General features: G+C 39.2%; 1 protein-coding gene across 27 annotated transcripts in view; it reads right to left on the bottom strand.

The window, feature by feature from the left end:
- The window catches only part of LOC147344333 (uncharacterized), a 492915-nt gene that overhangs the window by 336173 nt on the left and 138668 nt on the right, over nt 1-18074 (bottom strand). For 2 of the 27 annotated variants that reach the window (XR_015155760.1, XM_086379009.1), the window contains one exon: nt 5268-5369. The exons of 22 other annotated variants lie outside the window; for them this stretch is intronic. Coding sequence is in view for 1 of the 5 variants with exons in the window: in XM_086379009.1 (XP_086235135.1) it covers nt 5268-5369 (102 nt within the window). In the remaining 4 variants the exon portion in view is untranslated. Of the gene's footprint in view, nt 1-3740; nt 4864-5267; nt 5370-5844; nt 5985-18074 lie in introns of those variants that run through there. 3 more of the 27 variants (XR_015155763.1, XR_015155775.1, XR_015155774.1) reach the window with 3 other exon arrangements.

Below are 18074 nucleotides of genomic sequence, written 5' to 3' on the forward strand. Positions count from 1 at the left end.
TATCCGCAAATCAATCAATGTAATACACCACATTAACAAATTGAAAAATAAAAACCATATGATTATCTCAATAGATGCAGAGAAAGCCTTTGACAAAATTCAACATCCATTTATGATAAAAACTCTCCAGAAAGCAGGAATAGAAGGAACATACCTCAACATAATAAAAGCTATATATGACAAACCCACAGCAAACATTATCCTCAATGGTGAAAAATTGAAAGCATTTCCTCTAAAGTCAGGAACAAGACAAGGGTGCCCACTTTCACCATTACTATTCAACATAGTTTTGGAAGTTTTGGCCACAGCAATCAGAGCAGAAAAAGAAATAAAAGGAATCCAAATTGGAAAAGAAGAAGTAAAACTCTCACTATTTGCAGATGACATGATCCTCTACATAGAAAACCCTAAAGAATCCACCAGAAAATTACTAGAAATAATCAATGACTACAGTAAAGTTGCAGGATATAAAATCAACACACAGAAATCCCTTGCATTCCTATACACTAATAATGAGAAAACAGAAAGAGAAATTAAGGAAACAATTCCATTCACCATTGCAACGGAAAGAATAAAATACTTAGGAATATATCTACCTAAAGAAACTAAAGACCTATATATAGAAAACTATAAAACACTGGTGAAAGAAATCAAAGAGGACACTAATAGATGGAGAAATATACCATGTTCATGGATTGGAAGAATCAATATAGTGAAAATGAGTATACTACCCAAAGCAATTTATAGATTCAACGCAATCCCTATCAAGCTACCAACAGTATTCTTCACAGAGCTAGAACAAATAATTTCACAATTTGTATGGAAATACAAAAAACCTCGAATAGCCAAAGCGATCTTGAGAAAGAAGAATGGAACTGGAGGAATCAACCTACCTGACTTCAGGCTCTACTACAAAGCCACAGTTATCAAGACAGTATGGTACTGGCACAAAGACAGAAATATTGATCAATGGAATAAAATAGAAAGCCCAGAGATAAATCCACGCACATATGGACACCTTATCTTCGACAAAGGAGGCAAGAATATACAATGGATTAAAGACAATCTCTTTAACAAGTGGTGCTGGGAAATCTGGTCAACCACTTGTAAAAGAATGAAACTGGACCACTTTCTAACACCATACACAAAAATAAACTCAAAATGGATTAAAGATCTAAACGTAAGACCAGAAACTATAAAACTCCTAGAGGAGAACATAGGCAAAACACTCTCCGACATACATCACAGCAGGATCCTCTATGGCCCACCTCCCAGAATATTGGAAATAAAAGCAAAAATACACAAATGGGACCTAATTAACCTTAAAAGCTTCTGCACATCAAAGGAAACTATTAGCAAGGTGAAAAGACAGCCTTCAGAATGGGAGAAAATAATAGCAAATGAAGCAACCGACAAACAACTAATCTCAAAAATATACAAGCAACTCCTACAGCTCAACTCCAGAAAAATAAACGACCCAATCAAAAAATGGGCCAAAGAACTAAATAGACATTTCTCCAAAAAAGACATACAGATGGCTAACAAACACATGAAAAGATGCTCAACATCACTCATTATCAGAGAAATGCAAAGCAAAACCACTATGAGGTACCATTTCACACCAGTCAGAATGGCTGCGATCCAAAAGTCTACAAATAATAAATGCTGGAGAGGGTGTGGAGAAAAGGGAACCCTTTTACACTGTTGGTGGGAATGCAAACTAGTACAGCCACTATGGAGAACAGTGTGGAGATTCCTTAAAAAACTGGAAATAGAACTGCCTTATGATCCAGCAACCCCACTGCTGGGCATACACACTGAGGAAACCAGAAGGGAAAGAGACACGTGTACCCCAATGTTCATCGCAGCACTGTTTATAATAGCCAAGACATGGAAGCAACCTAGATGTCCATTGCAGATGAATGGATAAGAAAGCTGTGGTACATATACACAATGGAGTATTACTCAGCCATTAAAAAGAATACATTTGAATCAGTTCTAATGAGGTGGATGAAACTGGAGCCTATTATACAGAGTGAAGTAAGCCAGAAGGAAAAACATAAATACAGTATACTAACGCATATATATGGAATTTAGAAAGATGGTAACAATAACCCGGTGTACGAGACAGCAAAAGAGACACTGACGTATAGAACAGTCTTACGGACTCTGTGGGAGAGGGAGAGGGTGGGAAGATTTGGGAGAATGGCAATGAAACATGCAAAATATCATGTAGGAAACGAGTTGCCAGTCCAGGTTCGATGCATGATGCTGGATGCTTGGGGCTGGTGCACTGGGACGGCCCAGAGGGATGGTATGGGGAGGGAGGAGGGAGGAGGGTTCGGGATGGGGAACACATGTATACCTGTGGCGGATTCATTTTGATATTTGGCAAAACTAATACAATTATGTAAAGTTTAAAAATAAAATAAAATTAGAGAAAAAAAAAATTTAAAAAAAAAAAAAAAAAAAGCTCAATCACAATGGGATGTGAAAAAAAAAGTATAGGATTTAGCAATGTGGACATTACGATTGACTTTCACCCACGTGCTGCCCAAAACACATCAGAGTTAAATTGGCCTTCATTATTCATGCGTGTATATTTTGTAACCTCAGTAAACAGTAAGGACTTGCTTTCTGCTGTGGTTCTCACAATGCCTCACACAGAAAAACTGAGCTCAAGTGAAGTCTCAACAAATACGCTACTTACTAGTATAGTTAGGTCATAACCTCAGAAATTCTTGAGCTCAGAGCCTAGGTCATCATGGTGTGTTGTCCAATGTCTGGAATAGTACCTGGGCTATATGGGTGTTCAACATTTATTTAACAAAACAAACCAAAATTTTAAACCTCTCCAGTGGAAAGATTTTTGAGAAGAGGAACTATGACTGCACCAGCCTCAAACGTTCTCATTTTTGAGGACTTTTCAGATGTATCTGCTAAATGCTGAAGCAACTCTGTTCCTGGCCAATAATGAGAGTCCTCTCCAAAGATGATGATCAGATCCAGATTTCATTCAATATTTATTGGAAACCCATAACATTCCAGATCCCTTGGCCTGGGGGAAATCCATTCCTCAGACTTGACAGACTCCTGAGGCAGTAGCTCTTGGCTTCTGTATCACACATCCTAAATGCCAAATTTCTGGGTGCGTCAGAGCAGCCTACTTTATTTAGACAGCAAACACTCCTCTTGGTTAGAGATTTTGAAAATAATGCAATCTATTTTCCTTCCTTCTAGCTATTTTCCATTCTTATGTAACGTGTGTTCTACAAAGCTCTGGCCAAGCCAGGAAGCAGAAAGTCAGCATGCAGCTAATGTACTCAGGACCAAGGAGCCAAGGCTCTGTGCCAGGGGACCCTGGACTTGCTGAAGGCCTTGGCTCAACAACTGCAGCGAAACAAGTAGCTCAGGTGAGTTTAAACCCATCAAACAGAGGGATGGACAAACTGAGCAAATGGAAGCTTAAGCCATGGACACTGCTGGTTATTTGGAGAATGGACTTCTTTGGCTCCTGTTTCTTGGAAGAGGGAAAATTAAACCCAGGAAAGCTACTCTCAGTTGAGAATCTTTCATCCTGGCCTCTTTTCCTGGCTCTCTTCTTTAGCAATGTCATTGTCTTCTTGAAGCGACTGTCAGCAGGTGGCTTTCTGAATGGATGCCTGACCGCTTCTGCAAGTTCACCGACTAGTTTAGGAAAGTATGAGAAGTCCAGAGAGCTTTTTTTTTTTTTTTTTTCACCAGACCAGAAGTGTTTTTTTACCTACTAGGGGATTGGGAGACCAAACAGCTCAGAACACCTCCACTGCTCTCTGTTAACTTAAAGGGGAAAAGTTTTCTTCTATCCTCTTAGGATCACTGGCTGGGTCTGAAAATTAAACTAACAGACAGATTAACAGAAGAAATGCACAAAAGCTTATTTAATATAAGTTTTATGTGATATGGGAGCCTTCATAAGGAAATGAAGATTTTCCCCCAAAAAACAGACCTGTGTATTTTATGCTCGGTTGGGTGAAGAGTGGGCTGTTGTGAAGGAATATGTAGGTTAAGGGGTGTAAGGTCATTGTAGTCAGCTGGGGGAAGTTTAACAAGGTCTGTTAGGAGTCCCTTTGTCTTTGGAGATAAAGATGTTCCTTTTGTCCAACGTAGGGCAGACATCTCTCACATAAGAATTTATATTTCAGAAAAGAAAAGAAGGGAGGAAGGAGGTCAGAGCAACCTTCCTGCTTTTGCACTTTTCTCAAACCCTTTCAGCTTAAAATATTCAAGATGCCAGGTGTCATTTTTGGGAGTAGTATGTCCTAAATCCCACCATTAGCCTTTCTCGACTTCCTATTCTCTTGTTCAGCTTCACGTAAAATATAATATACTACAACTGTCAGACTTAATGGACCCATTCTAACTGGTAGCACTTTTACTCAGACTCCTGACTTTTGGAGATACAGATTTCCAGGTTTAATTGAATAATACATTTTAATAATTGTTCTTTTCGGAGCAGAAGCCTTGAAACGCCCAGTCCAACAGTTTTTAATTCAGTGTAAAGTGTCTCCTGATACTTTTATGAATCTTTCAATACAAATGAGAGGCTACAATTAGCATAAATGGCTGGAGAATACACAGTAAGCTTAATCTTCTACATAGCACCAGCTTGAATATTAATAACTTCAGCTGGAAGGAGAAGGGATAAATGGTAGCCTTTGACAGAGAAGTGCATTTTGAAACAAAATTACACTCTTTCCTTGGTTTATTAGGGAAGAATCTGAAAATTTGGCTTCAACTTGTCCTCTAAGAAGAAGAGAAGCAGATATTCTCTAATTCCAGTCCTCCAGAAGCACTGAAGCTTTAGGAGGCACCTCCTGTAAACTGACAGTGGAATAATATTACTCTTTTCACTTAATATTCATCTGTGCAACAGACACCGCGGCAGTGGGGATGGAATGAGTACAGCATTTGCTTAATGGTGGTCAAATAAAGACATTACAATGGCTAAACATCACTGTTTTGGGTTTCCTCTCCCTTAGACAGGTGCCTTAGTACCCAATGACTTTAGGACCCATCACCTTTTAAACCACTTGTTGCCTAAATGGATCCAGCACATCTCTGGAGGCCCAGCAGAAACTACAATTTATGGTGAATGAGCAGCAATGTCTTAGCATAGTTAATTGATCCCTCTTTTCTTTCTCCATTGCCAATCAGCCCCCAGAGAGTATCACTGTTTCTTCATAAGTCTTGCACTTCTTTCTCTTCCAGTCCAGCTCAACACCCACCTCTTCGATGCAGGTTCTCAGCACGCCTGTCTGCCCTGCTGCAGTAGCTTCTCTCTGATCCTCTAGTCTCACTCCAATCACTGGTCAGCATCCAACTCATCACTTTTTATGTAAGAGATGGGGAGGAGAGAGAGAGGAGTTTGGGAATCAGGGAGACCTAGATTTTAATCTAAGCTCTCCTGTAGCTCTGCGAACTTAGACAAGTCATTCCACTTCCCTACTTCGTATGTCTGCTCATCTATAACATATGAATATAATGCCCACCTCACAATGTTGCTGTGAAAATTATATGAGAAAACACATGTGAAACTCAAGTCAAACATCCTTACAGGTTCCATCCTGTCCACACATATCATCACTTCCTGACATACTGCTGTTGCTTCTAAGTTGCTTCTGTCGTCTGACTCTGTGCGACCCCATAGACGGCAGCCAACCAGGCTCCCCTATCCCTGAGATTCTCCAGGCAAGAACACTGGAGTGGGTTGCCATTTCCTTCTCCAATGCATGAAAGTGAAAAGTGAAAGTCAAGTCGCTCAGTCGTGTCCAATTCTTCGCGACCCCATGGACTGCAGCCTACCAGGCTCCTCCACCCGTGGGATTTTCCCGGCAAGAGTACTGGAGTGGACTGCCATTGCCTTCTTCTCCTCGCATAATAATGGTATCCAAATGTCATTCCAGCCAACAAAACTCTGAGAACCATCCTTCTGTGCCAGTCATGGTGCTAAAGGCAGAAAAAGTATATTTAGCCCAGCCTCAAGGGTCTGATATTTGAGTGGAGCAATTCTTCCATCTTTTTCTACCTGGTACCCACAATTTCACTATTGGCCTCCTGTATATTCTTTCTCCCAGTGCACTAATCAGTCTCCTCTGTAAAGCTTGCCTGATGAGAATATACTCCTTTCCAACCTAAAGGGAATTCTCCCCTCAGAAGAGTCAGAGTATGTATAAGGCCATCCTCCTCATTTGACGCAGATTTTGAATGTATGTCTCCTGAGTCATTGGGATGTCTCCTGAGTCACTACATAATTATATCATTTTTTTTCCAGCCAAAATATAGGCTCCTCCGGGGCAGAGACTATATTTTCAGTCTTTTAGCATTTCCCACAAATCAAGGAGTGGGTGTTAAGTTGGGAAGTGGGGAGAGGCTTTGTTTTTAAGAAGTAGAAATTGCAGAATATCATTGGGGGAAAAAAGCAATGAAATAGTTTGCTCATCATTAGTGCTGGTCACCAAGATGTCTGGTTCTCCTCCTTTTGTACCTAAGAGAAACTGCAGTTCCCAAACTCCTTGAAGTTAGATGTGGTCATACAACTTGCTTTGCCCAATGAAATTTGAGCAAAAATGACATAATCACTTTCAGAATTCTCTGAAAAGCTAGTGCACGGAGTTTCCTTATGGTACCATCTTCCATGCTGACTAGCTACAGTCTTCATTTTGAGGCTGAGGAGCCAGTATCCTTGAATGAGGCAGTATGGACTAAACTCCAGCTGAACTGAGACTGATATAACATAATTAAACAAGAATTAAACCTTTGTTGTTTCAAGACATTAAGATTTGGGTTTTCTTTTGATAGACTTTATTTCTAGAACAGTTTCAGATTGAGAAAACAGTATAGAAAAACTGATAGTACAGAGTTCTCACTTTACTCTTGTATCCAGGTCCCCCTATTATTAACATTTTACACCAATGCAGTGTATTTGTTACAGTGAATGAATCAATACTGATATATTGCTATTAACAGAAGTCTATACTGTTTTCATATTTCCTGAGATTTTAACCTAATATCCCTTTTATGTTCTAGGATCCTATCCAGGACACCACATTACATTTAATCATCATGTCTCCATTAGGCTCTTGGCTGGGACAACTTCACAGATGTGCCTTGTTTTTGATGACTTCAATAGTTTTGAGGAGTACTGCTCAGGTATATTGTCAGATGCCTACTGGAATTAGATTTTTTTCTCATAACAGATTCAGGGAGGAAGATGGCAGAGATAAAATGCCATTTTCATTTCATCATATCAAGAGTATGTATATACCATCAACAGAAAGTCAACTATTGATGTTGACCTTGATCACCTGGGTTGGGTAGTCTTTATCAGGTTTTTCCACTGAAAAGTCACACTTTATCCTCTTCTTCCATAGTGTACTCTCTGGAGGGAGATCACCCCTCTTTAGGGTAGAGTATCTACATAAGTTATTTGGAATCTTTCTACACAGGAGATTTATCTCTTCTTCTTCATTTATTAAGTTATCTACTCATTTATTAATTTATTCAATCATTGAGTCAATTAACTCATGAGTACTTGTGTACACTTTGGCTTATAATTCAGTACTACTTTATTTCTTGCTCAAATTTTTCCTACTTTGTACATTGAGTACTCTTTCAATCGGTTCCTGTGCTCCTTTGACATGCCCTCATTGCTTTGTTTTGGTTTTTGAACATGTCCTTACTTCCTAAGGTTACACAATAAGATGTTTCGGGACCATCCAGCATGTTTCCTGCTCCAGTCTTAGTAACAGATATTTCTCTAGAAAACCCTGGTTCCTCCATCCTTTTTATTTTTGGAGAATGGTTTTAGAAACCAAGATCTGAGTGCTAGCTATGCTCATTGCTACTGGAGTATCATTCCTTTCAGATGATGGAGCAAATAAATATATGAGCATATACTAACCCATGTACACACACATATGTAAGAGTATTTCTATTTGCAACCACCTGTATCTCTGCCAAGTAAACACAAGTTAGTACGGATGTTTCCAACACTACTCTGTCATCACTGGATCATTCTGGTTTCCTCTCGTTTACCTGTAAATTATCAGTCTAACACTGAGAAATGCATTTCCTATCATCCATCACCCACTTACTTAATTGTTCACATATACATACAGAATAGTGTCAGCATTTATAACCCATACTTTGATGGAAAATAACTCTATCCACTAAAGTTCTTGTGAATAAACCTTTTTGCCATTAGTTTCACAGATGCTATTCATTTCCAAAGTTACTTAGGTCAGCACGTTTCCCCCCTACCTCCTTTGATAAAGTTGTCTCATACATTTGTAACACATTTAGATTCTCTTATCAACATCTGCATTCCTTCCTTGAATCTGGGAACTTTTTTCAACTCTTCTGATACAATATTCTAGTCCTGCTTCATATACCTATTAACTCATGAAAGTGCTTGAACCAACCTGAATGGTGGGCACACAGGGAAACTTCTGGCATGCCTGTTAAATGGTGGGACAGGATTGTTTCTAAGGAGCAGCAAATCCCTTGTCCAAAAAGATTGTTTTAAAACCTGAGGGAGTTGTTAGCACTGAGTAATTAATAATTAGAAAATGCTTGCAGATGCATACAATTATACTGATTGCCTGGCACTTACGAAGCAAGCAGGTTTGTGTGTGCACACATACACAAATTCACACACTATAAAGAAGGAGGGACTCTATCATAGCAACATCTCTGACTCAGGCTACACATTTGGAAATATTTTTAAGTTATTAGAAGCAGTTTATACTACTTATAATCAGTGCTCATATTGATTCACATTTAGGGAGCTCCAGTAAAAAATAAACATAAGCCAGTTCTAAAATTGTCTGCTTGGATAATTTGGTGTGTTTTTTTTTGTTTTTTTTTTTGCTTATTTTTCAAACTATGATTACTCAAAAGTCACTACATGCCTACATCCTCCAATTAAGAAAACTATTATCTGGAGTCCCAACCTGTGAGATAAGCCCCATCAAGAAAGCATTTGAGAACCTTCCAGTTTTACACCCAGAACACCAGCATGCATCTATCAACACACTGAGCTACATTGCAAGCAGGAGACAATAAGTCAAATACAATTTTGAAAATTTAATGTGTCAATTTAAGACTGCCACTCGCAGAGTGGTTGGAAAACCAATTTTCAGAGGAGCGGGTCAGAAGTGGTAAACAAATTCCCAGTGCTAAGCAGTTGCTGATGTAAATTGTCTGAAATGAAAGAAATTTATTCATGACCATAGTGGGCTCAAGAAATTAATTTAGAGAAGTTTTTTCCCACCGTCCCTGGAGTATGCAATTCTTAAATAAATGATCAATAGCTGACTTAAGCCAAACGAAGGACTTGCCCAGAACCAGGCAGGTAATTACTTACAGTGATGAGCTAAGGAAGGAAGGCATGTGGGAGCACAGTGGCATTAATCATGGCTTTAATCCATCCCTCCTTTTCTACTGGAATTATTTGAAAAATCACAGAACAACTCTGTCCACTAGAAAATTCATAGATCAAGGTGCATGTTTCAGAGAACTTCATTTTCAGGACAACCCCCTGAATAGGTAGTGAGAATTATTAATGGGAAATAATGTCATTTTGTGCTTTTTAGGAGACATTGTAGTTATTGATTAGACAAGTAAGCCTGAGTGAAGAGGAGCTGGGAGAGGTGAATGAGACATGGGCCATTTGGGTCTGTAAATATCTGTTTAGTCCTCTACCTGTAATTAGGGCAGAACATTTGCTCTATTTAGTCCTCAGGACAAAGTGCCCACTACTGGTGCTGAAACCGTCAGCCTCTACAAGCTGGAGCTTGGTGTAAGAGCTAACATTAGTGGGATGAGTCTGGTACTTCAGGCCTGGAAGTTCCTTGATTTTTTTCCAAGGGTAGTTAACTCACAGGCCCATGGAAGAAAACTGCAGTGCAGTATGTCAAAGCTGAAGGAACATTGGACAAGCACATATGTACTCACCCTACAAATTTATACTACTTGGAATCTAGAGAGAGGCACTCAAATATGTAAGCACTGCCATGGCTAAGCAATCTCAAGTTCGTCACCAAGGAGACAGGCTTAATTTTTTATAAATGAGTATTTTGCAGCCATGGAAAACAATAAGGTAGATCTGCATGTATTGTGTGGAATTATTTGCAAGATAAATTATTAAGGGCAAAAATGCTAGAAACAGGATAGTACATATAGTCTGTTTCCATTTGGATAAAAGAACATATGTTTACCCATATTTTATATAGTATCATTATATAAGTACAGAAAATTTCTAAAAACACACCTAAGAAACAATGTATGAGGGTTGCCTTTTATAAGTGGGGATGGAGTCATAAAAATAGAAAAAGGGGTTTAAATTTTCCTTGTGTTTATTTTTCTTACTATAAGCAAGTGTTGATATAAATGAACAGTCAGTTAATTTAAAAGTGCCTCTTTTTTTAAAAAAAAGAACATAGTTCTAGTAGCAGCTCTTAAGTTCTAATTCCTCTGTTATTCAATGACCAGTGAAAACTTAGTGAAAACCAAGCCCAGGCATCTGGGCTCAACCACTGATTAGCTGTATGACCTTGGGTGAGCCACTTCTGAATTTTTCTGTAGTTAAATATATTGGTCTAGATTCAGTATATTCAGAAAGATGTCATATCTGCTGCCTTACCTAAGGGTGTGGGAGGCTAGGGGAGAAGCCCAGGGATTCCAGGTGCTCTATACACAACTCTGCTTCAAAAATGGATACAACTGTATTCCATCTAGATATATAGAGAGTCTATGCATGTGAAAGAAGGGGCCTCAGGCTAAACTTTATTTAAAAATCTGATATCCCACTGGAAAATGCCATTAAAAACATATTAGAAAAATATGAAGACAGTGACATTATCTCTTTGAAAACAATTCTTCTCTTCTGACTCTTCTCTAGTTGAGAATCTTGAATGATATTTCAAATAAGCGTATGTATTAATACTCTAATTTACCAGATTGACATGTTCTGGTTTACACAGTCTATCTTTAAAAAGGGAAATAAAGCAGTCCTTAAAAGATACAACTGTTCAAGATGAAAATAAGAAATCTTATATTCCATGGATGTAATGATTACACAGTCATGTTGTTTACTGAATGCCTGAGATGTGCCAAGCACTGTGCTAACAAGCTTATATGCATGGTTTTTATTAATTCTTACAATAACTCTGTGAAGTAGGTACTATTATCATCTCCATTTTACAGTTGAGGAGACATAAATGACTTCTCTTGCCAGGCCTATATCCCATAGCAAGAAAACACTGAAGCAGAAATGAGAACAAACCCAAGACTTTGTGAATCCCATGTACTTGATGACTATGAGATATCTGATAGGTATCTGAGGAAGAGACAGTGTGTTCCCATATGCCAACTCTACCTAACCCATCAGGAGGCTTACTGGGTGATATGCATTGTAAGGTAAACGCTTGGCCAGTGCTACTTATAGAATGGTTCAAGGATGAGCACCATCACCTGCAAGCTTGTTAGAACTACAAAATCATAGGCCCTTCCCAACACCAACTGAATCAGCAACTCTGGGACTGAGCTACTGCCACCTATATTTAATAAAATCCTCAGAGGATACAGTACTTTCAGGTAAGAGAAATAGTCTAGGGACTACTACTCAAAGCTCATTCTAGACCGGTGGTTCTGATCCTTGCTGAATATTACAATTATCTAGACATTTCCTTACAACTTTGATGCGTCAACCTTACCACAAACCAATTAAATTCTTGGGGGAGGCACAGAGTGTATTTTAATAGCTGCCTAGTTTATTCTGATGTGCAGCCAAAGTTGAAATCATTTTTCTAGAACTCAAACTTCAAAACACTGTGTCTCAACCATTGGTTACACCCTGGAATCACCTGGGGAACACTAAAAATAATTCTAAGTCACAGGTTCCCCCTTCCCACCAAATTGTGTTTTAATTGCTCTGGGGAGTGGCCTGGACTCTGGAATTAAAAAAAAAAACACACACACACACACAACAGCAGCAACATTCCCCAAGCAACTTGAACAAACAGCCAGTCAAGAAGCAGGTAATGTAAGAGATGGGAGGGTGGGGGAGAACTAAACACAAACCTGGCTTCTGATTCTACATGGCTCAGCTAAACCAGATGCAACAAAAGCCTGTCAGTTCAGTTTAGTTTCTCAGTCACGTCCAACTCTTTTGCAACCTCATGGACTGCAGCACGCCAGGCTTCCCTGTCCATCACCAACTCCCAGAGCTTGCTCAAACTCATGTCCATTGAGTCGGTGATGCCATACAACCATCTCATCCTGTGTCGCCTCCTTCTCCTGCCTTCAATCTTTCCCAGCATCAGAATCTTTTCCAAGGAGTCAGTTCTTCACATTAGGTGGCCAAAGGATTGACACTTCAGCTTCAGCATCAGTCCTTCCAATGAATATTCACGGCTGATTTCCTTTAGGATTGACTGGTTTGATCTCCCTGCTGTCCAAGGGACTCTCAAGAGTCTTCTCCAACAGCACAGTTCAAAAGCATCAATTCTTCGGCACTTAGATTTCTTTATAGTCCATGACCAATAGCAAAATCATTCCAATGGATAACCCATCAGTACTTGAGCACTCAGAACAAACTCCCTGTTCCAGTCATGGTACTCAGACACCTATTAGCCAAATTGACTATGGTGTAGAAGTTCTGCTGTACACCTTCACTTCCTACTGCCTCCCCTAGACACACAAGTAAAAATGAGTGAAGATCTTGCAGTATATAACATTGACACTTATCTAACTGAAATCTTAGAAATTTGAATCTTTCCCAGGGAACACCTAAAATTGTAGCCCATCGAGTAGGAGAAGCCTGAAGGAAATAAACTCAGACCTGAAGTACTCCTGAGAAAATTATGCCTTTTGAGGAAGAACAATGCATCATAACTTTTAATGAATAGGATTTATTCACTCAGGTCTCTTGTCAATTTAGAGTTCCCACAAATCTCAGTGGAGGAGTTAAATTTGCATTTATATAGAGACTAAATACTTTACCAAAAAGGCATCTGTCCTCAATTTTTACTTTTCTATAGGAAACAATAAAGTGAAAATGTCACCATCAAATCATCAGGTGAAAGTACTGAACAGGCTTCTGTCTGAGAGATACAAATTCAAGTATGGCCTCGACTTTTAACTAGTTCATCTTTCTAAGTTACAACTTAGTTAGATGAAAAATGGGGATACTATTGCTTTCACAGTCTTCCCTAGTAGCTCAGCTGGTGAAGAATCTCCTGCAATGCAGGAGACCTCAGTTCGATTTCTGGATCAGGAAGATTCGCTGGAGAAGGCTACCCACTCCAGTATTCTTGGGCTTCTCTGCTGACTCAGCTGGTAAAGAACCTGCCTGCAATGCAGGAGACCTGGGTTTAATCCCTGGGTTGGGAAGATCCCCTGGAGAAGGGAATAGCTACCCACTCCAGCATTGCTTTCACAGTGCAATTAGTAATAATCAAATAGGATAATGTGCATAAAGTGCCTAACCCAGTGATTTGAATGTTATAGGCACCAAATAAATGTTTGCTCTCATCCCTTTCCTTTCCTGTTTTTCCACCCAAACAGTAGAGGAAATGAATTTATTACCATTAACAAAAATCCACCCCAGTACCTTGAAGGGCAGCCACTGGAAGTCACTTAGACCAATCAAAGCCAGAATCTGACTTTTGGGGGCCTTATCAATTCTCTTGTAGATTCTTCATTAAGCAAAGAGACTACCATGACTTATAACAGAGAGAGATGCTCAGCATCAGAAATTAAAGATCCATGAGAAACTGAAAGCCATCCAAGAAGACAACAAGACTAAGAAATCATAAATTTAAAAAATGAAATAGAACTTGAACTGTGAGCTTGACCAATCCAGGTCTTATGGAGTCTTAAAGACTTCCTCCCTTGGTTGCTCTGGTAACACTCATTCGTGGGCCTTCTCTTGAATATCTAGTAACTCCTTCTATCTCCTGTTCTTTTTCTGACCAATCTTCACGTACAGTGTTAGGAAGAGGAGAAGATGACCCAAGACAGAAATTTAGAATCTTGTAATCACCCATGATTTAAAGGATGGCATTTGAAGAATGGCTCTCAAGCAATCCCCCACTCCAAGCTCATCTTCTGGGCTCCAAGTGTGAATATACAACTCCCTGATGAGTCTTTGATTTCCAACCAAAACTTGAATTGAGTATGTCTAAAACTTAACCAGCATGTCCCCCTCAACTTTGTTCTGTCTCTTATAATTTGTTCTCAATGAAAAATGCCTCCAGTAATATAATCACAAGTCAGTAACCATTCCTGACACTTCATTCTTCCATATCTAATTATTAATACATCCTGATGATTTAATTTTTGTCATTAATTCATTGGATAACTCCAAATCCATCCAGTTACTGCTATACAGGCGAGTTATCCACATAGGAAAAATAACAGTAAAATGTAATATCCAGTCATTTGTTTAATAAATGTGTATCACTGTTTTATTCTTTGACAGACATTGCTTTAGGTTCTCTGATAAAAAGAAAAACAAAATAGGAACTCTGCTTTGGAGGAGCTAGGAGTCTAAAATACAAGAAAAAGATGTTTGTCTATCAGTGACAAAAACCCAAAGTTATGATAACTGTAACATGGTATACTAGTTGCCAAAATAAAGTCTCTCAACCTTGAACATTTTGAGAAGAGCTCATAGGGAGATAGAATTTGAGCAGGAAATACAAGGATAAAAAATATATCAAGAAGATTCTACTGCGATCACTCCTCCCATTATTAGCTAATATTAAACATCTTATTATGTACCAAGCCCTGTGTTCAATACTAGTTAGTTCAGTCACTCAGTCGTGTTTGACTCTTTGCGACCCCATGGACTGCAGCACACCAGGCCTCCCTGTTGGTCACCAACTCCTGAAGTTTACTCAAACTTATGTCCATTGAGTTGGTGATGCCATCCAACCGTTTTATCCTCTGTCGTCCCCTTCTCCTCCTGCCTTCAATCTTTCCCAGCATCAGGGTCTTTTCCAAGGAGTCAGTTCTTCACATCAGGTGGCCAAAGGATTGGAGTTTCAGTTTCAACATCTGTCCTTCCAATGAATATTCAGGACTGATTTCCTTTGGGATGGACTGGTTGGATCTCCTTGCAGTCCAAGGGACCCTCAAGAGTATTCTCCAACAGCACAGTTCAAAAGCATCAATTATTTGGCGTTCAGTTTTCTTTATAGTCCAACTCTCACATCCATACATGACTGGAAAAACCATATCTTTGACTAGATGGACCTTTGTTGGCAAAGTAACATCTCTGCTTTTTAATATGCTGTCTAGTTTGGTCATAACTTTTCTTCCAAGGAGTAAGTGTCTTTTAATTTCATGGCTGCAGTGATTTTGGAGCCCCAAAATATAGAACCATTCAACTTCAGCTTCTTCAGCATTACTGGTCAGGGCATAGACTTGGATTACTGTGATACTGAATGGTTTGCACTGGAAACAAACAGAGATCATTCTGTTGTTTTTGAGATTGCATTCAAGTACTGCATTTTGAACTGTTTTGTTGACTATGATGGCTACTCCATTTCTTCTGAGGGATTCTTTCCCACAGTAGTAGATATAATGGTCATCTGATCTAAATTCATCCATTCCAGTCCATTTTAGTTCACTGATTCCTAAAATGTTGATGTTCACTCTTGCCATCTCCTGTTTGACCACTTCCAATTTGCCTTGATTCATAGACCTAACTTTCTAGTTAGGTCTTTCCAATATTTCCTATGCAAAATTGCTCTTTACAGTCTTGGACTTTCCTTCCATCACCAATCACATCCACAACTGGGTGTTCAATACTAAGCATATATTATCTTATTTATTCATCACTAGTCAGTGAAAGAAATCTGAGCGCCAAAGAATTGATGCTTTTGAACTGTGCTGTTGGAGAAGACTCTTTAGAGTCCCTTGAACAGCAAGGAGATCAAACCAGTCAATCCTAAAGGAAATCACTCCTGAACATTCATTGGAAGGGCTGATGCTGAAGCTGAAACTCCAATCCTTTGGCCACCTGATGTGAAGAACTGACTCCTTGGAAAAGACTCAGATGCTAGGAAGCATTGAAGGCAGGAGGAGAAGGGGACGACAGAGGATGAGATGGTTGGATGGCATTACCGACTTGATGGACATGAGTTTGAGTAAGCTCTGGGAGCTGGTGATAGACAGGGAGGCCTGGTGTGCTGCAGTCCACGGGGTAGCAAAGAGTTGGACATGACTGAGCCACTGAACTGAACTGAACCCAGTGTGATAGAGGTTGCAGTAAGAATATTTCCTATTTTCTGATGAAGAAACTGAAGTTTATACAGACTGAATATTACCCAAGGTCATACAACTTGTAAGTGGTGGGGGTTCTAACTCAGGTTCATTCTTTTCTTCACTGTGCCATATTTGAGAATCATATGCCCAGCAGAATATAAACTCAGTGCTATGAGAATGCCCCAGAAGGCAGGGCTCAAGCTGTGTTCTCCAATATGGTAGTCACTAGGCACATGTAGCTCCCAAGCAATTTTGGCTTTGACCTAATTGAGATATCTGATATAAATGTGAAATACAAACCACATTTTGACAACTTTGTATAAAAAAAGTAATGCAAAATATCTCAATGGCTTTTATAATGATTACAAATTAAAATGATAATGCTTTGGATGGTGCTGCTACTGCTAAGTTGCTTCAATCATGCCCGACTCTGTGTGACCCCATAGACGGCAGCCCACCAGGCTCCCTGGTCCCTGGTGGAGTGGGTTGCCATTTCCTCCTCCAATGCATGAAAGTGAAAAGTGAAAGTGAAGTCGCTCAGTCATGTCCGACTCTTAGCAACCCCATGGACTGCAGCCTACCAGGCTCATCCATCCATGGGATTTTCCAGGCGAGAGTACTGGAATGGGGTGCCATTGCCTTCTCCATAGACTGTGCTAAATGAAATACATTATTAAAATTAATATTACATGTTGGAAAAAAATGTTCACGCTCCCAATTGAGGAAATGCAATTACAAATAATTAGTAAAGTCCATAAGGTTCATGAAGATTTTAAGAGTTCTGATATCCAGTGTTTAATAAGGAAGTAGAGAAGTAGACTCCCACCCAACACTCTTGGAAGTCAATTTGTCATTATTTGCCAAATTAAAAATGTACTTTAACTTAGCTAAATTAAGCAATCACATTGTGTACAAAGATACATTAAAAATGCTTGCTATTTCTAAAAGTGACCAATGGAAATATTCTCAATCAATAGAATGGAATAGCCACAAAATTAAATGAATACTGAAATGGAAAGATATCAATTTAAGGTTGATAAAGTTTGTGTTTTGTTTTATTATTTTGGTTTGAAGACAATTTCTTTACAGTGCTCTGTTGGTTTCTGCTGTATAGCAGTGTGAATCAGCTATAGGTATATATGTGCCCCCCTCCCTCAAGTCTCTATCCCATTCCCAACCCCACTCCTCTATGATAATTAAAAAAAAAAGCAAGTGGGAGAAAATTTCATAAAATATGATTCTCTCATATTTTGATATGTGGGGTTTGCACATATGTGTGGATTTCTAAATGCATTGAAAAGTTTTAAACAAATACCAAAGTACTCATTAAAAAAACATTACGTTTCTTTTTATATTTTTCTGTGACTATTAGAGAATTGTAAATTACATATGTGACTTGCATCTGTGGCCTGTGTTATATTCCTATTGGACATTACTGAACTTGGGGCATTGAGGGGGTGGCGACATTACTATGAGCAGAACTGTCTGCGAAGTTGTCACAGAAACACCGCGACCCAAGTTGACAGTTCAGAAGGATGAGTCAACGTTGACTGAATAGAGAGAGGAGGCAGACTTCTTAAATGGCAGGAAGAGCTAGGGAGGCAAGATGGCCTGATTTCTGTGGGGGAATAGAGGTCAGGAGAGGCTGTGTAGGGTATCTGTACACAAATTAAAGCTCTCATTTAGACTGATGTTGGTAAACAGGAAATAGCTTTTATTGAATTCATTAGCTAAAATGTACGGCCTATTGTAATTCTATT

This window comes from Bos grunniens, chromosome 26 (genome assembly GCF_055505025.1).
Source record: "Bos grunniens cultivar Pamir isolate PY7600 chromosome 26, Bosgru_T2T1.0, whole genome shotgun sequence".
Taxonomy (NCBI): Eukaryota; Metazoa; Chordata; class Mammalia; order Artiodactyla; family Bovidae; genus Bos; species Bos grunniens.